The sequence below is a fragment of the Podarcis melisellensis genome (genome assembly GCF_964234715.1).
Source record: "Podarcis melisellensis genome assembly, chromosome: 14".
Lineage (NCBI taxonomy): Eukaryota > Metazoa > Chordata > Lepidosauria > Squamata > Lacertidae > Podarcis > Podarcis melisellensis.
In genome coordinates, this window is record NC_138546.1 from 25,001,982 (window position 1) to 25,025,865 (window position 23,884).

Below are 23,884 nucleotides of genomic sequence, written 5' to 3' on the forward strand. Positions count from 1 at the left end.
GCGTTCCGCGCTGCGCGGGGGTTGCCGTGACAACGCGGCGCCACATGCCCCGGCCAAGGCCAGAGAGGGGGCGGGGCTCGCGGAAAGCTCCACCTCCCCGCTTCCAATGCCAGGCCTGAATATAAATAAGGTCTGTGGTCGCGGGTGGTGACGCTGATGGGAGTCCAAGCTGGCTCTGAAGGCCCGGTGGCCAGCAGCGCACGCCAGGAGGCAGCAGTGCACAAGCTCCCCAAAGCGAGGGTCACGTGTGCCCGGTCACCTTTAGAACAGGGAACGATGTACAGTAATATAATAGATGCAGCTCCACCAGGTGGATTGTCAAAGATGGCACAGATGACGAAGGGGGATTTTGATGGAAAGACGCTTGGCATTATCCGGCTGGCCGCAGACCTGAGATACCAAGGGCACACTCCTAGAACTGTCTTTGTGCAAGGGCATAGCAACACCCACAGAGGAAGGAGGGGTGCCACGGGCGTAGCCAGGATTTATTTTGGAGGGAGGCAGGCATTATTGGGGGGGGGGGAGAACTGAGTTATCTGTGATGCTGTTGGTCAGTTAGTTAAGTATTTTTATTTATTTACTTGATTTGGGGAAGGGCAGGTACACCCCCTGGCTACACCCATGAGGGATGCCCCTGCCACAAAGGTGGAGCTGAGTCTTTCATGTTTCCTTCCAGCCCTTCTCTATGGAGTCATAATTCCATACATGGGATATTTGGAACAGGATGGTGTAGATCTGGTACAGGATCACAACGGGGCAAGCAACAATTTGGGGGGCAGAAGCAACTCCCCTGCAAGAAGAAGGTTACAACATTTGGGACGTTTTAGTTTGGTAAGATGGGACATGACACAGCTGGCAGGGGAGCCTCTGATCCTCCAGGCCAAATTAGACCTGGCAGGGATTCTACTTTTGGTCACAAGGCCTTTTTCCTCAAGCCATGCCCATCAAATTGGTGCTATTTACATCTTGATTCCAAATGGCATCCAGTTGTATCCAAACATAGACAAAAACCTCCATCTCAGGAACAAACAATTTGGTCATGATATCTTAAGAGGTGTCCAAACGCACAGCAAACAGTCAACTTTCCAAGATATATAGATGTAAAGATAGGATTTTTTACCCATGTGCATCATTTTACATTTGATTACACTGAACCAGTGTTGCAAATTTAATGCCCCTTCCCCCAGATTGAAAATATCCATTTGGAGCTCTTTACTATCCCGTTTTGTTTTTAACATCCTGAATAACTAGGTGTCCTCAGCATACTTGACTTCCTCAATGTTCATCCTGACTTCGTATCACTTATGAACCAGTTAAATAGCACAGGTCCCAGTACAGATATCTGGGGAATCCCATTTCTTCCAAGTACACAATGTCTACCAGATAACACTGTTAGAGTGTCAATAACATAAACAAAAATGTAGTTATTGACACTCTAAAAGGTTAATGATTCAGGTAGGTAGCCATGTTGGTCTGACGCAGTCGAAATATATATATATATATATATATATATATATATATATATATATATATAATAAAAAAATTAGAGACCAACTAAGTTTGTTCTGGGTATAAGCTTTCGTGTGCACGGAGAACCCGTGCTGATTCATCTTCAGCAAGACTTATTATTTTTTATGCTTTGTAATGCTGTTCTATATGATTTTTGATACCAATTGCTGGGAATTACAAGTGGGGAGAATCCTGTTTCCCTCAAGTTCTGCTTGTGGGCTTCCCATTGGGGCAACTGGTCGGTTATTGTGAAAACAGGCTGTTGGATTAGGTGGGCCTTTGGCCTCATCCAGCAGCAAGGCTCTTCCTACGTAATTGCCTGTTTCTGAGCCAGAGGGACCAGATGATTGCCCCTCCCTACTGTGTCACATTTTAAAGTGCTGAGGTGCTACACGGGGAGGAGAAGGGCTATGTCTGGTTTTGTCATCAGAGATGTGTTTTGCATCCTAGGAAGAAGCCTTCCCCACCCTGCTCCGGAGACCAGTTTGCAGCCTGTTCCCTTTAAACAAAACACCTGAAGGAGAAAGAAGAAAAGTTAGTATGTTTCTTAAAATAAACAGAATGTTCTTTACCTGTTAAGAGATGACATTTTTGTTCTATAGTTGGTTTCTCCTGCAATAAATGCTGGTATTCCAAAACTAAAAGAGGCAGAGCTGGGCAGGAACTGCCTTCCTTCTAAGCATCAATTCTCTATGATGCCATTTACTCCTGGAAGAGAAAGAGATGGCTCTGGAACCAGGTCCTGCATGATAGGTAAAACAGGAAATACTGGTCTTTGTACATTGCCTCCATAAATAATTACTTTGGAAAAAAGCATTTGTTTTTCCAATTAAAATTGAAGCAGTTAGATTTTGGAAGAAATATAGTTAGGCTCCTATTCAATTGCTGCTGAATTCCAGTTCAATCACATTTTGTTTGCTCACTAAGGAGTTTTGTTGGGTACGAGAAAGAGATTTGTTGAATAAATACAGCCTGATAAAAGGCATGTTTACTTTGAAACCCACTAAAATCAGTGGAACCTGCGTGCAGGTAAATGTCCACATGAACACAGCCTTAATTGGTCTAGCCTCAGTGTATTCCAGTTAGTAACTTACACACTGCAGGAATGGAGATTCTTGAACTGTGACTGTCAAATAGAGAGAGATAGAGATATGTGGACATTTGTGGATTTTTACTTATTTCACATTATTTCCTTCCTCTCCTCTTTTTCTCTAAGGAGCTCAGGCCAAGTTTGAGACTCCTCATACCACCAGAGGTGGACAACCTCTGCCCCTTCATATGATGCTGTACTCTAGCTCCCTGCACAGGGATTTAATCCTGGATCAATACCAGATAGATAATCTATAACTGGAGGCCCCTGTCTTGTCTTTGGTCTGATGCATTGATCAGACACAGATCACAAGGGAACACCAGAGGCCCCATGGTCATCCATCCAGAGGAGCTGGGTGCCCTGATACAGAACATAATTTATTGGTTAATAACAAACTAGGATATAACAGTAAATATACTATATAGATATGGACTGTCTAAAAGACTGAGAAAGGCAATAAGATTGGGAGATGGAAAATCAGGAGTACTTAGCTCTTGAAACCATTTAGAGCAAGTTCTTTGCTGTTGGGAACTGTCCTTGGTCCTGCAAGTTCTATTGCTGTCCCTTCCTTTGCTTCCTTGTTTTACAACAAAGATGGGAAGTGGGAGGTGTATAATCTGATCACCTGGTGTCTTTTAATTTTCTTCAGCATAGTTGCCACATTGACAGAAATTGCACTAGTGGACATATGCTATTTGTACCTGTCCCAAGTCGTCTCCCTCTGCCAAAAGGTGTGGAGCAACAGGTGCTTGTATTTACCCTCCTCTCCAGTGGTGTATATGCCAGCATAAGGCAGCCCGGTTCAGGGAAGTTTTTAATGTGTGACATTTTAATGACATTCCAATCTTTGTTGGAAGCCGCCCAGAGTGGCTGGGGAAATCCAGCCGGATGGGCGGGGTACACAAAAAAATTATTATTATTAGGAATACTCTTACAATTGAGGAAAGGGCAGGGGGAGAGAATTAAAAGCTCTCCCCTCAGTGCTGTTTCCTGGCTTAAATTAGCAGCCCACTTCAGGTTCTTTGAAGAAAAAGAGCTAGAAGTGCCCTGTTGAGGACTCATTTGGTCCAGCATCTGATTTCCCACAGTGGCCCATCGGGTGCCCCAAGGAGTGTCCGACAACAGACAAAACACAAGGTGATTGTCTTTCATATTTTCTTATTCCCTTTCAAAGGCATCTGAGTTCTGGTCCATCGTCACACCTATAGTGTGTGATGTTTTACTGTGGTTTTATAATTTTCTAGAAACTGCCCAGAGTGGTTGGGGCAACCCAGTCAGATGGGTGGCATATAAATAATATTTTTAAAATTAAATTATTGTTGTGGAAGTGAATTCCATCATTTAACTACATGCCATGTGAATTTTTTTTCCTTTTGTCTGACCTGAATCTTCCAGTGTTCAGCTTCACTGTATGTCCCTAGGATCTAGTATTTTGAAAGAAGGCAAAAGGCAGCTGTCCCCTTTCTCCACACCATGTATAATCTATCACTCCTCTGCTGCCTCTTCTTTCGAAGCTAAGAAGCCCCCAATGCTCAGCACCACCTTCTGCCCTGCCAAGAACCTGCATCCCCTTGGGGATGGACACCAGCTGCCAGCGTGGAGGTAAAAGAGGAAGGTCGGGGAACTGGCTGGCAGGGCTGCCCTTCTGAGGGAGGAGGGCTATAGGGTCACCAGCATTGCAGGGGCCCCGCGGGTTGCCGCCCCTCACTCTGCATTGTAGACAGGCGCTGCAGCTGGGGGGCCAAGGCAGCTTCCCCACCTCCGCTCGTTTGGAGGCCGCTGGCCTGACTGGGGGGGGGCAGACCTCGGGCCGGCGGGGAGGGGTCGCCTTCTCGCGGCAGGCAAAGGGGTTTGCTCTCCCTTGCTCCACCCGATGTAAAGAGGGAAGGGTCGCCCTCATTCCTCGGTGCCGGCTGGGGGTACATCACCGGAGCCCAGCAGCAGGAGCAAAAGCTGGATCAAACCCTGGCGCATAGGGGAGGGGGCTCCGCTAACAGAGATAAGCGCTTGTTGGGCTGCAGGACAGGGGCTGGGATCGCCTCGGGTCCTGGAAGGTGCGTGTATATCTCTCCAGGAGAGGCGACAGAAGATGCAATTCCGCCCCGCCCCTCCCAGCCCGTTCGACGCGGGAAGTGGAAAGAGCCCCGCCCCTTCTGTGACTCCGCCCACGCCCTGCCTATCCTAAGCACGCCTGGGTAGGTGGGCGGGGACGCCCTCGGGGGCGGGGCCACGTGAATCCCCGCCCCAGCGCCTCGTAGGGCACGTGCGTTCTGAGGAGCCAATCCTCGCGCGGCCGGCTCTCCCCTTAAGAGGCGCGCGCAGGAGGCTGCTGCGGCATCTGCGGAGTTGGGAACCAGTTGCTATGGGGACGCCGGCGGCCGGGCCTGTCGCCATGGAGACGTCGGCGGCGCCCGGCAGCGAGAGGCGGGGGAGGCAGCGGCGGGGCCACGCGGTGCTTGCCGTGATCGGCGAGGTCGGCACCGAGCAAGAGCGGGAAACGCTGCGCCGGAGCCTCGAGCGCGGTAAGGACGGGCGGAGGGAGGGAGAGAGAGGGGGAGGCTTGCCGGAAGCCGCTGCCGCCGCCGCCTGCGCGTTCAGCACCCTGGAGAGGGCCTGCTGTGTAGCCGCCGTCGGGAGCCCCTGAGGGGCGCGTGACCGGTTGGATCTGGCCCTGGCGCGGCGCTCCCTGGACCGGGATTCCCAAGAGCGGCGGCGTCCCCATCCCTGGAGAGTCCGTGGCGGGGAGGGGGCGGGACACTGGCCGCCAAGAGAAGGAAGGGAAAGCGGGTCGCCAGGCCCAGCCGCCGCCGCAGGAAGCTCGCTGAGCGGTCGTGAGGTGCAGAGCCTCTGGGCTGGTTTCTTCTGGCCGGACCCTTCTCGTTGCCCGCTGCCGCCTGGGCAGGAGCCCCCGAGGCGCCGCTCCCTGGAAGATCCACCTGGCGGTCAGTCTTCTTGCTATTTTGATCCTGCCGGTTCGGGAGTAACTGAAGACAAATTTGCTCTGTCATCTATGGGAGAGCCCGGGAACTGTCATCATTTTCGTCTATTACTGTAGTCCTTTCTTCTTAAACTGCTGCAGTGCACAGTAGTACAGGACTGACCAAAGCAGAATTTAGCGGTCCCATCGCTTCTCGTGATCCAGACACTATGTTTCTGTTGTAGCCTAGAATTGTATTAGCCTTTTTAGTAGCGGCATCACATTGCTGACTCATTTTAGCTCATGGTGTGCTAAGAAACCTGGCTCTACTGTCAAGCCAGGTGCTTTCCATCCTGCACTTGTGTAACTTGATTTTCCTACCTAAATGCATAATGTTGCATTTATCTGTGTTGAAATTAAATTTGTTACTTTGGTCCAGTTCTTCATCATGCTAGACTCACCTTGAATTTTGTTGGTTTGGTGTTATCTACTGATTTGATGAACATTTTCTCTACTTTTTGTGCCCAAGTCTTTTATACAAAGTTGTTGAGCCACTAGCTACACATCTGCCTAACAGTAGCAGTGTCTTTCATGTGGGGGTGGGGAACCTTCATAGGCAGCATTCTGGGAACTGTTTGCCAAAGGTGGGCAGGACTAGAAGCAAAATGAGCAACAGATGTGACTCTTCTTAGTACAATAGACTACAGCCCTGCCACAATCAAGCCAATGATTTCCCCCCACACCCTTCTCCATCCACTGACACAATTCAAGGGCACATTTCAGCCAGGCAAAAGCCCTATAGGAGGAACTGGATCCAGAGCTCTTGAGGGTTTTGGCTTGGGGAAAGTCTAAAGAGTTTGGGTAAGGAGTTCTGGAAGTCTCTATTCTGTCCGAGAGTCCCCAAGCTTAGTCTATCACACATTTTAGCAGCTTGTCAACAAAAATATTGTGGAGGAGCTTGTTGGAAGCCTTTCTGAAAATAAGCTAAACTACATCTTGTACCATCCCCCTGTTCTATCAAGTTAGCTGTAAAAACGGGGAGGTAGATGAAGTTCGTCTGGTATGACTTTTTCTTAAGAAAACTGACTTGTTGTATTTTTATCTGGCACAATGCTGCTGCTGCTGCTTGAACTGGTGGGAATGATGAATGATAAAGCTAGGAGTAAACAAATACAAAGCATATACTGTAATCATTCCTGCAAAGGGCATAAGGAATGAGACAGTAAGTGCACTCCCAATAAGTGGAACCTTTAATGCCCTCTCTCCTCAGGAACTCCAGCCTGGCAGGGGGGAAAGGCATGCAACCGCACTGACCGTGTATCCAGGTAAGTGAGGAAGGTTCCCCTTCTCTGCAGCCTGGAGGGTGTGGCCGGTGCTTGCCCAGCTGCTGCCAGCAAAATGTCCCATATTGGCCCTCCCCCAAGAATGCAAATCAGTGTCATGGGATTGACACTGCAGTGCTATTCAAGGACCTCCTAGTTGCAGCTCTGATTTTCAGCAACTTATGGGAAACCCACATCTTTCTTGCTGCACATAAGGGGAGCAGATGGAAGCAAGCTGGCAAGCTTGGAAAGAGGCAGGTAGTGGCTGCTGCGGCTGCTGCTGCTGTGGTGTGTAGTTGGTGCTGCAGTGCAGCTTTCTTTCCTGCTAGTTCCTGGACTTTCTCTCTGCAGTGAGTGTGAAGCAGGAGCAGCATGAAAGTGCCTCCTTAGTGAGCAGGAAAGTGCCTCCTTAGTGAGCAGGAAGTAGGTGAGGGCTCTTTTCTTACCTGGCATTCTCCAGGAATGGAGTAAAGGCAGCCCTCTTGTCTCTTCTTAGGGTGATATTTGTAGCACCTTGTCAATGTGAATGGGTCATTTCAAGGGAATGAAAGAGGAATTGCCACTGTGGTTGACTCCTCCTTTGGACACATGGAGATCACCTCCTTTTCTATTATTTTCCTCCCCTGTGGTTGGCTGAATCCTTTTAAAGCAGTCTTACACTGCAGGGTTTTTGGAGAGGGGCTGTCTTTGTAAGTCTGGAAGGGCATTGCTTTATTCTTATTTAATTTCAAAAATGCATATCTCTTGTTTTTAAATTTAAATAATTTCTAAAGCAATGCACAATGCTGGTAAAACAGAGCACAATGTACTGTAAATGGAATAGCACATTATTATTAATTTTTAACTCAAAAGATCAGTGGAAATAAAATAAGTTGAACAGCATAACAAGGAAGATAAAACAGGCTGTACACAATTCAGCAAATAAAATTAAAATGTTGCTCATGAAAAGCTCCTACAAATGAAACAGTCTTTATCTGGCACTGAAAACTTAGCAAACGTGTGGAGCAGCTGTATATGGAGGGCATTGCAGTGATGGGACATAATCTCTCCAGCTACCACCTGCCTTGCTTCTATAGGCAGAGGAAGGTTTGCATAGGAGTGGGTGGTCTTCCAGACACCAAGGTTCTAAGGCATAAATGATTTTAAAGGTTAAGACTAGCAGTTTACCTGGGGAAATAGGAAATTTGGAGCTATTTTTGAACATAATGGTGTGTTCCTCATTACTAGTACCAAGCAGTAACCTAAACTGCAGCATTTTACATTTCTGCATTGTCTTCAAATATAATCTAAAGATAGATGGGCAATAGTGGCAAGGGGTCACAGCTAGTGAACCTGACTAGTCTGATGATGCAGATGCCCCAGGATATCCAAACTATTAGAAGGATTTAACAGCACTCCAAAATTCTGTGCTTGATCCTTAAGGGGTGTATAATCCCATTCAGAACAGGCCAAAACTGCTTCCTAGTCACATTTTATTTGTTTATTAATTTATTGCATTTATAACTCTCCATTTCCTCCATGGAATTTGAGGTGGTGTACATCATACCCCAGGGACGCAGGTGGAATTGTGGGTAAAACCTCAGTGCCTAGGACTTGCCAATCGTATGGTCGGCAGTTCAAATCCCTGCAGCGGGGTGAGCTCCTGTCGTTCAGTCCCAGCTCCTGCCCACCTAGCAGTTCGAAAGCACCTGTAAGTGGAAGTAGATAAATAGGTACCGAAGGTAAACGGCTTCGTCACACTGGCCACGTGACCCAGAAGTGTCTTCGGACAGCACTGGCTCCCGGCCTCTTAAGCGAGATGAGCACGCAACCCCAGAGTCGGTCACGACTGGCCCGTACGGGCAGGGGTACCTTTACCTTTACCTTTTACATCATACCCCTCCTTCATTTAATTCCCACAACAGCCTTGTGAGACAGGTTAAGTTGAGAAGCAGTGATGACCCCTGGTTACCCAGTGATCATCATGGCCATTGGGGATTTGAACCCTGGTCTCCCAGGTCCTACTCTGACACTCTTAACTTCTATACCATTCTGGTTTAGATGAAATTCCTCTCCACAGCAGTTTTGCCTTGCCTGGACTCACATAGTATATAAGCCCCCATCCGATCCATTACTGACCTCTGACACCTATTCAGAACTATTTGCTCCTCTTGTTCACCTGAAACCAGAACTCTTCCTGCTGGGACTAATGGCTGTACAACTAGAAAAAGTATATGGAATACAATATATGATCACAGCAGTGAGATTTTAATAAGCACAACAAAGACAGAACTTACTATTACCTACTATGAAAGAATGGTTATTGAAATTAATGGATTTGGCTGAGATTGCAAAGTTGACATGTTAGAGAAAAGTCATTGTTGACATTTTGAAGACTGAAAAAAGTTGGTTTATGTAAAGTAGAAGAGTTGGATGTTATTATGGAGTAAGTTTTTGCACAAGCTTTTAAAACTAATAGATGGAGAATTGGAAGTATTTTCTTTTTTCCTTCTTTTTCTGTAACTTATTTATTTTAGCTTTTATGTTTAAAAATGCTGGAAATTTAATGTTGAATTCTTTATATTGTTTATTCCTTGTTTGTTTTTCAAGCTTTAATAAAAATAGCTTTTTTTAAAAAAAAATTAGCTCCTCTCCTAAATTCAAGGAAGACTTGAAGGTCCTTGAGGGATGTTTTCCTGATTCCCACTATTTCACTTCATTCATTCCAGCAGCACCATGATAAACTGAATGTTAGGGAACATAATGAGGAAATCTGTTTTGTATGGAGTGTAGATGACAATGTATGCAACTGAAATTAGTGCATATTGTTTGGTCTTAAATTGTTCTGTCATTTTCAAATTGAACATGCTTGTTTCTTTTGTGTATGTCTTGTACATTTTAAATAACCTTAAAAACTACAATCCACTAGAGAGCCTGACTTGGGTGGTCCCAGTTTCATTCTTTATTATCCCAGTTCATTTAGTCTTTATTGAAATTGGAATATTCTGTGTACAATTTTGACCAGAACCTGAGGCTGGATAGCCCAGTGTAGAAGAGATGCATTTCATTCAGGGTGCCCCATTACACTGAAAGGTGTTCTTCCCCCCCTTCCTCCCCCCCCCCCCGGTCTATTCAAACAAATTAAGCCCAATAGTGTTAGAAAAAATAAATACTTTAGCTCTAGGTCAGTCCCCTGGTACTCCAGGGAGCTCGTGGTCATAAATCTTCAGTAGTCCACTGTAATTTACTTACAAATAACTTCAAATTGGGTTCTGAATACTGTAAAAATATGGGCTGCTCCCTTGGCTGCATCTGGTAGCACTTGCTTGGATGAGTTTCAGTTGTTGCAGCCAGAGGGTGCAGACAGATGCATGGAGAGACAAAGTTTCCCACTTCTGTGCTCTGTTGGAAGCTGCTGCCAAATAAACCTTCCTTGGACCATCACCATGAGCTAAATATAAATCAGCAATCCAATGCAGTAACTAAAAAAGCCAATACAGTTCTAGACTGCATTAACTAATGTATAAAATGTCCACACCACAAAACTAATGATGGCACCCTATTCTGCTTTGGTCAGACCTCATCTAGACCTACCTGTGTCCAGCTGTGGTGGGCACAGCAGCTGAAGGAGTGCCCAACTGGAATGTGTCCAGAAATGGGCAACAAAGATGGTGAGGCCCCTGGGAACCACATCCTATGAGGAAAAGATGAAGGAGGTGGGTATGCTTAGCCAGGAGAAGATATGATTAAGAGGTGAGATGAGACAAAACCATGTTCATATACTTAAAGAGTGTCACATAGATAATGGAGCAATTTATTTCTCCAGAGAATAGGACCTGAACTAATAGGTTAAAATTATAGGAAACAGGATTTCTACTAACCGTTAGAAAGAGCTTTCAGTGGTGAAAGAGACTGCCTTGGAATGGCCGAAGTATTGGGAGATTTTGGAACAAGAGGGAGACAGACTAAAATTGCAGAGTTTTGAAAAATTAAAAAATAGAGTGCGAGACTGGCTCCATTACTATCAAATAATGGAGGCATATAATTTGGACAAAAAAATTGGTTTCCAGGTGGAAAAATCCAAATTGGAAACAGAACTGTTAGACTCTAAAGTTAAGAATTTGTCAAGAATGTATAACTTGCTGTTGAAATGGAATACTCAAGAAGAAATGGTGAAATCAGCTATGATTAAATGGGCACAAGATGTTGGACATAATATTATGTTGGCTGACTGGGAACAGTTATGGACCACTGGTATGAAATTTACGGCATGTAATGCCTTAAAGAGAATTTAATGAAAATGATCTCTAGGTGGTACATAACACCAGTCAAGCTTGCAAAAAATTACCATTTGCCTGATAATAAATGCTGGAAATGTAAGGAGACAGAAGGTTCTTTCACCTTTGGTGGACATGCCCAAAGATCAAGGCATTCTGGGAGATGATCTATAATGAAATGAAAAAGGTATTTAAATATACCTTTCTGAAGAAACCAGAGGCTTTTCTCCTGGGCATGGTCGGCCAATTGGTGCCAAAGAAGGATAGAACTTTCTTTATGTATGCCACAACAGCAGCAAGAATACTTATTGCAAAGTATTGGAAGACGCAAGATCTACCCACCAGGGAAGAATGGCAGATGAAACTGATGGACTACATGGAAATGGCGGAAATGACTGGCTGAATCTGAGACCAGGGAGAAGAGTCGATGGAAGAAGATTGGAAAAAATTTAAAGTATATTTTAAAAAGTATTGTAAAATTAATGAATGTTAGAAAGATGCTGGAATGGACCTACGTGGTCTTAGCAGAAAGGTTATAAAGAATTAAGTTAAAATGGATTGTTAATGGGTTAAAGTGTATAATTTAAGGTTAAATTGCGTTAAGATAAATTATGGAATAAAATTTGAGAAAGAGGGAAAGGACTTGCTGAAACAATTATGAATTAAGAATACAAAAAAGGAGGTGTGAGGAAGTCATGGAAATAAGTAAATGAAAGATAAAGATATGAAAATACTGGATGTTATTGTTTTTAAATGTTATTGCTTAGCTGTATTGTTTTTGGGTTTTCTCTTTTTTCTCTTTTTTCTTTTTTTCTCTTTTTTAGCATTGTATTTTCCTGTATTTTTGAAGTATTGTAATCTTTTCTATTATTATTACTGTTTGTTTTTCTTTCTTTGTAATTGTCAAACTTCAATAAATATTTTAAAAAAATAATAAAAAAGAGACTGCCTTGGAAGGCTCTCCTTGATTTTTTAGTGCAAGTTGTATGGTCACCCATCATAAATGCTTTAGCAGTAGACTAACAAGTGGGGCTGAGCTGAGGTACCTTCCAGTTCTTTGTGTGTCCAGCCTTACTCATTGATACAGGTGCTTGAATTGGTGGTAAGGACCTGGCTCCAAATATTTCTAAATGGTGCTGATGTTATGGACTTCTTTCATCTCACTTCTGGCCTACTTTTAGGACTAAAACTGCTTTAGCAAGGCAACATCGATGAAGCTGATCAGCATTGATGAAGCTGATCAGTATTGATGAAGCTGGTCAGTGCAATGTACATGACTGCAGTGTAGTATAAATCTGTGCTAAATGAAATAGGACATACACAAGCCCATTCTTCAGCTTTCCATAGTGCCATTTGGCTGAGGCAAACAGTCCCTATGAAGGAATATTCTCTGGACAGTGTGGAAGAAACTCACCTCATGGACCTGAAGGTGACTCCCACAGCACGATGGGGAAGCCACATGGATTACCTGGAGAGGCTAAACTTCTGTTTGGAAGGACAGACTGAGCACCCTGCTGGGATAGGAAGGTGATTAGCCCTCATAGATTACATGGATTAAAGAGCAAACTCTGAGGCTATCAGGATGCTCAGGGGCTTTGGGAAAGTGATTAGGCAGTAGAAGCTTGGACTAGAGTTGGACTCTCATCCAAGGAGCAAAGCATCCAATGCACAGAAAAGGACTCTTGTTCCTACTGGGTGGTCAAACCCACTTCCTCACCCAAGGTACAAGTCAGGCCTGTGTTCCTCAGAATCATAGTGTAGACCTTTGGTCTCTTCCAGGAGAGCACATGAACTCATTCCTCTCTCCCTTTCTCTCAACAGGTCTTCGCTCATGGGACATTGACCTCTCTTCCTGTGACCTTAATCAGCAACTGAGACTGTTTGTTACACGTCATCTTGCACATTTTTCATCAGAGGTCAAAGGTCAGTGCCCACCTTGTTTATCTTAATTTTTGAGATTTGCATTTGTGCCCAGAGCTACTGTCAGCCTTGAGGGAGGCTTCTGGGGTGATGTGCTGTCTCCTGGTGGCTTCAGAAATAGGAGCAGAGCTCTGTTTGCTGCCAGCCTTACTCTTTCCTAGAGTGCACTGGGATGCTAGTGGCATCTGACCCAGCTCCAAGGGAGAGTCTATGGGGCACAATTGGGTCCTCCAAGTTGGGGGAGGGAATCCAAGTTGGGGGCTAGGAAGCAGCCTCAGGCTTCAGTCGCAGCACCATGGACAGCTCCAAACTGGCAGCTTGGAGAGGCTGCACTCCACTGACATTTTATGTTTGTATAGGGCTGGGGTCCTCAAACTTTTTAAACGGGGGGCCAGTTCACTGTCCCTCAGACACTGTTGGGGGCTGGACTATAGTTTGAAAAAACACACGAACGAATTCCTATGCACACTGCAAGTATTTTATTTGTAGTGCACAAAAAACAGGAAAAAACAATACAATATTTCAAATGAAGAACAATTTTAATCAACATAAACAAGCCAGGCCCAAGCTGGGGGTGAGGTGGGGTAGAGGGATCCCCTCTCGAAGTTCCTGCATTTGCATATAATATTTTGGGGTTAGGCCACCAAAGGCTACGAAAATGTGCTGTTACACACAAACTCCCATTTCAATACACACACCTTTGAAGGGGAAAGGGCGAGATATTCCTGTGGGAGCAAGAGGGAGGGAAAGAGATGCCTGCTATCCCACCCCAAGGCTATGGCAGTCGAGAGCTGACAGTGGAGACCACGCAGCTTGTCAGCATGGGGCCTGAGCAGCATTGGGGAAGGGGGGTGTTTGCTCCACACAACCTCCCACCCAACAGCACCCCCTAAACATCCGGCTCACCCCCTCCCCTTTCCTGACCGTTAGGAGGGAAGTGGTTGTAGAAGGGGGGAGAACCCTCCTCACCTTTCCTCCCCCACCCCCCCAAAATAAAACACCTGCCCATCAAGTGAGGGGGGGGATGAGGAGGTGAGCCCCCCTGCTTCTCCTCACAGGAAGGAGGCTCCACTGCCACTGCATGGTCCGGCCCCACTGCACCCCCACCACTGTTCGCAGGAGGAGGGCAGCCCAGCTGAGGAGGAGTGGGAGGGCTGAGGCAGGCAGCAGGTGCCTCATAAACACTCTCCTTGCCTCCCCTCCGCTGCTTCCTCTTCTCTTTTGGGTTCTGCAATGGCCGGACAAGTTGGATTTAGGACCCTGGCGGGCCGGATCTGACCCATGGACCGTAGTTTGAGGACCCCTGGTCTTGGGCCAGATCTCCCCACTCCTTCAGTCTCTCCCCCAGATCCCCAAGAGTGGAGACTCCCTGAAGCCAGTCCTTTGGCCTGGATCGCACCTATCACCCCTGTTACCTTGAGAGTGGCTGGGTTAACCGAATCCAAATGAGTGGCATATAAATAAATAATAATTATTATTATTATTATCATCATCCTCTCCCGCTTTCTGTATCGCCCGTGCTTGAGAGTGGGGTAGGGGTGGGGTGTCAAGGGTTCCTTGTGGTAATCAGGCTCCGGAAGTGCCATCTTTGTGGAGTTGTCTGTGACAGGGCGGTCAGATACAGACTAAGGCTCATTGTTGGGAATTGAAGTTTAGCCCCTTTTCTGTTTGTATTCCTGCTATGCCTGGTGCAGCAGGCTTCTCCACTTCCGCTTCAAGATTCCTGGTAACGGCTTGGGTTCAGGGTCATGGTAGGCATCCTGAGGAGACGGAAGCAGGGTGTTGGCAGCTTCTTCTGAGCCAACATCTCCTACAACCAGTGCTTAGTTCTGGCACCTCTCAGGTGGGCCCATTGCCATTATAAGAGAACAAGGGGAGGTGTTCCTGGTGAGTTCCGGCACCTCTTTTTCTAGAAAAATAGCACTGCCTACAACTATTCTTTTTTTCTTTTTCTTTTTTTAAATAAAGCTGAAGCTGCTGCCCTGGTCAGTGCTCTCCCCGCCCCAAGATGCAGCCTGAAATTCGGCATTCTTCAGGATGGTGCCAAAAGGCCCTTGGCCTTGTAGGAATAAAGAGAGAAGGGTGGAAAGATCAATTTAGCTATCATCAGCATAATGCCATAGAGGTAGCCTAGAAGAGACAAAAGGGAGGAGGCTGAGAACAGAGAACTATCAGGTCTCCAAACAGAAGGAGAAACCTGAGAAGAGGTAGCCATGGAAAAGAGACTTCAAAACCACAGGAGTTAATTCATGGAAGGATGTTACTACATCTCAAAGAGCAAACTGAACTAAGAAAGAAAGAGATGTCAACAAAGAGTGTTGCACTTCCAAGAGTGTGCACTGCCACAACACTCTTTGTTGATGTCTCATTTATTTTTCTAAGCTCTGGTGACTGACATCCACTTCTTTACATGCAACCATGGTCAGTGCTGACGAAAGAATTGGGGAAGCAGCTTGTTTAAAGCAAGGCGGGACAACCCTGAAGAATGCAAGAAGTCAGAGATGCAGGAAAAGATGTAAACAGGCCTGTCTCCTGGTGCTTTCCCTTCATGGAAGGATAGCAAGAGAGTCAGGAGATTGTGTGCAGCTCATTACCCATGGTATCCTGGCCTTTGGTTCATGGCTAGATCTACACAGAGCTCAATCTTGCTTCTAACAGGTTCTGGGCTGCAAGATCCCTGGAGATTTCATCTCATGTGTCATCACCTCTTTAACATTTCAAAGTCTCCATGCAAGTCAATGGAACAGGAGGCTTCTGTAGGATGAGTTTTATGGGTAGGAGAGGATATATTAACTGCAATTTATCCATTCTGGCTCCCACGTGTGTAGGTTGAACAGAGTTTTAAAATCCCATCCTTGGCAGCAAAAATTTAAAGCATAAGAATTAGGCTGTAGAATCATAGAATTGTAGAGTTGGAAGGAATCCCAAGGGTCATCCATGACAGATGGTCATCCAACCTCTGCTTAAAAAGCTCCATAGAAGGAGGGTCTACTTTAATGCCTACTTTTAAATTCCACAGTAAAGCCTACTTTTGAGCAAGTTCAGCTATGAAATAACCTGGTTTTCTGTTTCTTACCCCACTTAACAAAGAATCAAGAAACAACTTGTAAAGTAAGTTTAAAACAAGATTTACGGTACTTACTTTATAACCTTCCACTGGTTCACAGTAAAGGCAGCAGTAAAAACTATGCAGGTAAAACATGTATTCATATCTACAGTATAACCAGCCTCAGCCATGTGCCCAAAGCTTTGTATGTATCCAACGCTTGTCAAAGAAAGAAAGGGAGGGGGGAAGAAGCAGGAAATGCTACATGCGCCTTCTACAGCAGAGGAGGGGGAAATGTCTACCAGTTGTATTTCTATGGTCTGAGCATCTGCCTGTCAACAATACAGCTCTGTGGTGTTAGCCCCTTCTCATGCTAACTAGCAAGAATATGTATTTCTAAGGTTTGGCTGCTAATGTCCCACATCTTCTACACGCAGCCGAGTGCTTGGCTAGGCCACGATGGAGAGCTGAGTGTATCACAGATTTGCTGCAACCTGACAAATATGAGAATCCAAATCTGTCTCAGCCCTGCTGGTGACCTGAAATATTAAGAGCATTGAAGGTCTGCCATACACTACTCTGTCCTGCCACAGTCTTCCAGTCAGCAATAGGGGTATAACAGTGAGCTGTTCCTTGTTTTAATGCTTCCCAGCTCAATCTGCAATGCAAGCATAAAATGATGGATATCATGGCAAAAGTGTAAGCTGCACTCTCAGCTTCCACCCAACCTGCAACAGGGGCCTAACAGCTGTGGACAAGTATTAGACCCCTATTTTTGGAAACCGTAGGATTCAGTGTGAGCTGCGCTGCCACTCCCTGCTAGCCACAACCCCCCCCCAAGGGGTTAATGAACAGTATTTGCTTTGGAGTTTGTATTAGCAGGGATAATTTAAAAATGTTTCACACTAAATAAGAAATGAATTTGCAATAAAGGAAAGAGTTTCTGCTCTAACATTTTTTTGGAGGGTGGATGGACACACTGCTGCCCAAATCTATCTATATTAAAATATTGGACTTCTCCATAAATTTCTATAGGTCACTCTTACTTTCATCCCTCGAGCAATTTAGCCTATCAACACAATGGTCATCTCTTTCCTTTCTGTATCTGGGTGTCTCTCTTTCGCTGGAAAAAGTGGAGTGAAATGGATCAAGAGAGACTGGAGGAGGAGACAGCAGCACAGAGGCCAAGCTGCCCACCTCCTACTCTCCTTATGCCTTATTTGCCAACTGACCACAGATTCCGTGACCACAGGTTCCATGGATATGAAGCAATCTGAAATCTGAATTTAATCTATGGAAATCTGAATTTAAGACTGGAAAACTGATAAACTGAAATAATGATACCCACCCATCCCTAGTGGATGGTGCTGTTTTGCCTTCATGCAGATCTGTACTCACCCCTGATCTTTGCAAAGAGAGGGAAGGAGGATGACACACCAATACAATGTTTATTGGGGAGTTGGGGTGAAGTAATATTTTTTGCAATTGTTGTTTCTTATGAGATAAGCCAGTATCACACACTTCCATATAGAACCTCCCTGGATTGTGTACTCATTGCAGCTCAGTACATGCACTTCCAAGTCAGTTATAGGCACCTGTCAACTCCTGTAGGTGAGGCATGAAATTTTCCCTATTACTCTCTTGCCTGAAGAGGCTGGAATTCCATTATATACAAAGCCCTTCTAAGACACAATTGTATTTCCCAAGCTGAAAATCGCACCTCTACCCTCACAGGCACCAAGTTTTTATGTGCTGGTCATCTGTCAGGAATCAGCTGGATATCCTGTTCTGTAGATGTCTTAATTTCCTGGAGTTTTGCTGCATTCGGTGGAATGCATTATACTGATGGAGATGATGTCCCAGTCTCCCTGTTCAGCTTTCTCAGTGCTGGACAGATAAGCACAATTGAAGTGTGTTTGCCACCACTAGAGATATTCTGGGAGAATATCTGATCTTCCACATCTTGAGTAAGATGAGCAGGCCAGCCTCTACACAAAAGAAGAATAAGACCTCAGAAATGGCAGCATTAAGAATTAATGTTTTTTAATGGTGATTTCTTAATGGTGGTGCTACATGTAAATTAATTAATCAGTAAGAACAGCAACATTTTAACTGCTTTTCTGTTCTTGTTAACCTTAGCAGAACTAGTCCACTAAATGCATCCCTTGCCTGGACCAGGTTGGACATCTCCCTGGATACCTTAATTTAGACCAGGTTTGAGTTGGGCTTGACAGGCAGAAGCTATACCAGGAGTGGCCAAGCACATACTAGGCCTCGCCAATTGAAAGGCTTCCTGTTGCCAATTGCTCTGAATGTGGCAACCCCTCCCTTCCTGGCCAGGAAATCCTTCCAACAGCCATGAACAGCACTCCCAGGCCAGAGTGGCTTCCTAGCCACGGAAGTGGAACTTCTTGCTTCAAGCCCCCAAACTCCTCCCATCTCTCTTGTCTTTTTATTTATGACCAGCCTGGCAGAGCTTAGCAGACCCTCCGGGCAGCAACTGGGGTTAAGAGGACCTGTAATTCATTTCGGTTCTCTTAATCATATGGGATCTGTATGTTCATTTCCAGGCCCAAGATGACGACCAAGCATGGTTTAATGATGGGAGGATGCCTCCTGTTGTGGTTCCCTTTGGGCACCAAATGGTGACACTGGATGTATGCTAAAGCACATCCAAATGGGGGCTCATCTCAGGCATGCCAAATCCTGCTCCCCGCAAAAAAATAATTCTCTCTGCAGATGGGCACCATTTTCTTGTGTGGAAACAGCTCCCCACATTTCCCAGGGAATCTGGCTTCTCTTCCATTTTCACAGCAGCCCGTTTCGGTGACTTGGGAGGAAGCCCCATTGGAAACAACGGGACTTAATTTGGAGACGACATGATGCATCCTCTAGAACAGCACTTGCGGGCTCCCCTTCCCCAGGTCTTGCAGGAGGGAAGTGGAGTGGCTCCTTTTGCATCCACAACCTGAGCGAGCTCCCGTCCTGGGGAAGAGCCGTGCAACGCCCCCCACTTCCAGCCCTCTCTTGCCCCTTTCCTGCTCAGTCGTGCGCTTGGGCAGTTCGGAGGCCTTGGACCTTGCCGCGGCTCACGAGGGGTTAAGGCTGCCGGGGCGGGGGGGAGCAGCTCCGCCCCCTCCTCCTCCCCCCCACTTCGCCGCCGCCGCCGCCGCTTTGCACTGACAGCAGCTGCCTGGCGCAGCCCAGGCCCAGCCGGCATCGTCGCGGAGGGCAGCCGAGGGCGGAGGGACGCGTCGCCACCTCACCGGGTACGTGCATGGGGTGGGGGGAGCGGGGATGGGACCGGCCGCGGCCGGCCAGCCGGCCAGAGGGGTGGGATCCTGGGAGGACGAGGGTGGCCAGAGCCCTCCGCGCATCGCACGGGCCGAGAGGAGGCCCGTCGGGGGACGGAAGGGGGGCTGCACCCCGCATGCCCGACCTCCGGAAGGGAGCGGAGGGAGGAGAGGAGGGAGGGGGCGCAGCAGCATCCTCGTCCGCAGCTGCTGCCCGCTCCTCCCCCCCCCCGGCTTCATTGCTTCCCCCCGCGGGGACGTGCCCCGAGGGGTATCCCTGCCCGGGGGGGGGGGACTGGTCTTGGGCAGATGAGCCAGCTAGCCCTCCTGGGACTGGAAGGCGGAGGCGCTGGTACTTTTGCTCCGGAGGGGGCAGCTCGCAGGCTGGCTGGCTAGCCTGCCCACCAAGGCCTCCGGGAAAAGGGTCCGGCCAGCGCCCCCTTTCGCCTTTGCCGGGGAGGGGGGACGCGGTGGCGGAGGCTCTTGAGCGCGCACGCGAGGCGCGCACACTGCGGCAAATTTTGCAGCTGGCGCCCGCCTGCTCCAAGTGCCGCGTGGGGTGGGGGTGGGGGGCGCAGGGAGTCAGCTTGGCGGCCTCCGGCCTGCCGGACCCCTTGGGAGCACGCCTCCTCCGGGACCAGCCCCCGCCTTCTCAGGCACCGATGCTTCCAGAAGCGGTGCGGGAGGGGGGATGTTCTCCAAGAGCTCTTGAACGCTGCCGGAGATGCCCTCGATGGATTGGAAAGAAGCACTGCCCGAGAGGATGGACTGCCCCCCTCCCCGCACATGCTTTCTTCTGGCCTGCTTGCCCAGCCCCCGTCGTTCCCCACGTTGTTGCTTAGATGTCTCAGCTTAGTCCCGTGGAGTTCCCCCTCTTCTTCCAACATGGGTGCCCCACCCTCTGGTGCCAGTGAGGATGCCAGCAGCAGGGTGCATCATCTTGTCTGCCAGTCAGGTCAAGCTCGCTCGCTCTCTGACCCACCCCAGTCCCACTGCCTCTTGGAAGCCCCTTCCCACATCAAGGGTCCTAAGCACTTTAGAGGAGCCCTGCAGCTGCAAGATCAGGCCTAAGGGGGCTCAGCTGGTACTGTACTCTGTTCTCACAGTGGCCAAGCAGATGCCCCAGGGGGAAGCTCAAAAGCAGGACAAGAGCACAGTGCTCCTCCACATTTCCTCAGCATCCTGACCCTGGAGGGGGAACACAGCCATTTTGCTTGCACTAATTGGTAACCTTATCCCCCTCCATGAAGTTGTCCACTCCTCTTTTCAAGTTTTCCCCATTTGTGGCCACCATCACTGCCTCCCCTAGGAGTGAATTTCAGGGTTTAACTCTGTGCTGCTGTGTGAAGGAGTCCTTCCTTTTGTCTGCCCTGGACCATCCTGGCTGAGCCAAAGAAAGGAGGCCCCAGAAGTCTCCTGCTGATGGAAGGCTTTTCTTTCTGCATGTGGACAATCTGTGAAAGTCACTATCTGAAGCTACTGGAACATCTGTCTAAGAACAAATCAGTGGGGCTTAAAGGTGCTTAGCTTTGACTGGATTGTGCCCTAAGCAAGGCATTATCTTTATTGGATCAGCTGGCTGGTATGGAGGAGATACAGGCTTTTGAGTCATACAACCCTCTTTATCAGGCACAATGGAATGGAAGCCAAATCTTGGGGTGGGGATGCTGCTTCCTCATGCAGAAGCTTCCTGTGGCATCCTGTGGCCATCCATTGCAAATGCTTCAACACTAGAGAAGAAAATCAATTTGATTGCCAAAGGTTGCAGGGCATTACAGGGAGGCGGGAGGCCTGGTTGCAACCCTAGGCTTGGCTACTCAGAAGTAAGCCACATTGAGTTATCTGGAACTTACTTCCAGGTAAGTGTGTGTAGGACTGAATTCTTAATCTTCCTTCAGACATAAAGGCCAAGGTACAGTAAAATTACCTCTGAGGGTAAGGACTAGGTTAGTTATGCAGAAGGATACAGCCAGAGTTTGCATCCAGAATCGCTTCCCTGCTTCTCCAGCTCTGAAAGGTGAAGGGTAGTAGTGTCTCAGTCCTTAGATCACCTCCTTTGTCTGCAAAAGGTCCCAGGCTTAGTCCTTGATGACATCTCCAGGTAGACCTGGGAATGTCCCCTGACATCCTGGAGTCTCATTGCTGCCAGTCAGTGTATAAAAATCTGAGTTTGATGGACCCCATTGGTCTGGTTCTGTATAAGGCAACTGCTTCCACTGCGGTTCCAAAGTAGCCAGAGTAGACCCATTGTAGGAGGCCAACCTGCTATGCAAATTTTGGAGTGGATTTTGCACTCCAGATGCAAATAATTTTGCATTCCCAAAGGCACACCTCATGGAGTTCTGGAGGAGAGACTTGATCATTTTAAGGCTGCTTTCTTCATGGTATTTTTAAAAACTTTGTATTATTTCCCTAAGCTACAGAGTAATTCCCAATAGAACAAGTAAATAAGAATCCATAAAAAACACAGTCCATTAAAAGAACAACAAATCACTAAGCAACATTTAATAGCAGCAATCGGGCCTCTCCTCCAAATGCCCTCCAAGAAGATGTACCCTCTTAAAATGCTCATAGCTACCTTGAAAGACTGCACGGAAAAGAAAGAAAGGGAGACTTTCCCTAAGTATATGATAAAGTACTAGAACTGGGTTTTGTTCCTAAAGCCAAAAAATAGTTTTGTATTTTGCAGCCAACTGAGGAAAATTTAAATTTTAAAACTTTAAATGGAGTTACAAGCACATAAGATGTCTAGGCCAGCATCTTGTTTCTCAGAGGTCCAGCCCCAGGTATTCAAAATCTTTTGATCATGAAGGTTTGTGTACAGCCAGCCTGACTGGTAGCCATAAAGAGCGTTCATGGATTTGTTTAATAATTCTCCTTCTGTGCCATCTACATTGGTGAACATCTTGGGACATCAAATTCCATGGCTCCACTATATATTTTGGGGGAAAGTCCTTCCCTTTGTTTGTCCTGAATCATCCAACATTCAGCCTTATTGAATGACCCCACTGGTTTCTACTATCATGAGAAAGGGAGAAAAACTTCACTGTATCTAATTTTGCCATACCATGCTGAATTTTATATCTGTTTAGCACATCTCTCTCCCCCACCCCAACACACACACTGCTTACCCTTTTCTTAAACTAAAAAGACTTAGAAGGTTGACATTATTAAACATGACTACTTTAGGTTTATTCATTTCAATGGATCACTTGGGCAGAACACCCCATAAACTATGTCACCTTTCTGTATAGGGGAGTTGTGCCAACCCCTTCCCTCCTTCGTTTGGCTTGCCCATTTCTGCACCTTTTCCAGCTCTACAATAGCCTTTTTGAGGTACATAAACCAGAACAGTACACAATATTCCAAGTGTGGTTGCACCAAGTCATTACAATATAGGGAGATCCCCCCCCTACACTTTCCTAAAGATCCATCAAAATAAATTCACCATATGCAATTGGCCCACTGTTCTCACCTGAGCAAAGCTGCTCCTGGACATCGCCAGGACCTGGACATCTGTGTCCAAGGCTGGATCCAGGAGCATTCCAAGCTGCAAACCTGAGCTTTCAAGGGGGATGCAGCTTCAGCCAAGGCAGACTGAATCCCCATTCCCTGAGCTGCCATTCTGTGACTAGGAAAACATCTGTCTTGTTGGGATTAAGCATCATTTTGTTAGCCCTTTTCTGATCCAATGCTAACTGCAAATGCTAATGTAGGAGTTGGGGGGGGGAAGAATGGATTTAGATGGGAAGGAAATATAGAGTTGGGGGTCACCCACATCTCAGTAGCATCAAATCCCCAAAGCTTGCATGACTTCTCTGAGCAGTTTATTAATGAACAAGTTAAAAAAATCTAGTCCAGGTGCAGCCCCTCCTTTAGGATGAGAATTGTTCAAATGCAAGGAGATGAGTCAGATGAGGACTGCAGGAGTTGAGTGGCTCCATCTACAAAAACATTACCTGAAGGCTCACTAGGTCACCCACCTTGCGTCTGCGCTCCCTCCTCTGAGTGGGTGCCACCCATCCACCTTGCAAAGCTGACATCACTGCACCCATCACAGTCAGAGATTCCTAGGCATTTGGGGGTGGGTGACTCTTGTTTTTCTAGTTCTCTTTGACCCATCAGCTACTGACAGGTCATCCTACAGGTAGGTCTAGTTGCTGTGAAGAATCAGAAAAGGAGTGGACATCTTCCTGGAAAAAGAGTGGGGGCTCATCAGTTGAGCCCCACAGGTTTCTGGGCAGTGCCAAGAAGTGAATGGATGATGGCAAAACTGCCCCCCTCCAGGGTCAAGCTCTCTCTTTTTTTTCACATGGTCGGCCACAGAGCCAAATCCCAGCAGCCCTCAGAATGGTATGCAGGAATCCAGAACAGATGATGGCTTTGTGCTTTGTCTGGCCCTGCTGGAGCCATTGGCCTGGCACACATTGTCAGCCACAAGGAGAGGAGTTCCTGCCCACTTGCAGGGCCAAGGGTTTTCTCCTTGCCCAGCTTCTAGTCTGCCCCCTCTCCAAAGGGCAAGAGTGGAACC

At 47.1% G+C, this 23,884-nt stretch overlaps 1 protein-coding gene across 2 annotated transcripts in view; it reads left to right on the forward strand.

The window, feature by feature from the left end:
• The first annotated feature begins 4,989 nt into the window (after window positions 1–4,989).
• Window positions 4,990–23,884, forward strand: part of MAP1A (microtubule associated protein 1A) — a 35,947-nt gene continuing 17,052 nt past the window's right edge. The window contains exons 1-2 of one of the 2 annotated variants that reach the window (XM_081888274.1): window positions 4,990–5,121; window positions 12,916–13,017. In XM_081888274.1, the coding sequence (XP_081744400.1) occupies window positions 4,992–5,121; window positions 12,916–13,017 (232 nt within the window). In that variant the 5' untranslated portion in view covers window positions 4,990–4,991. Of the gene's footprint in view, window positions 5,122–12,915; window positions 13,018–19,203; window positions 19,330–23,884 lie in introns of those variants that run through there. The other variant, XM_081888275.1, reaches the window with a different exon arrangement.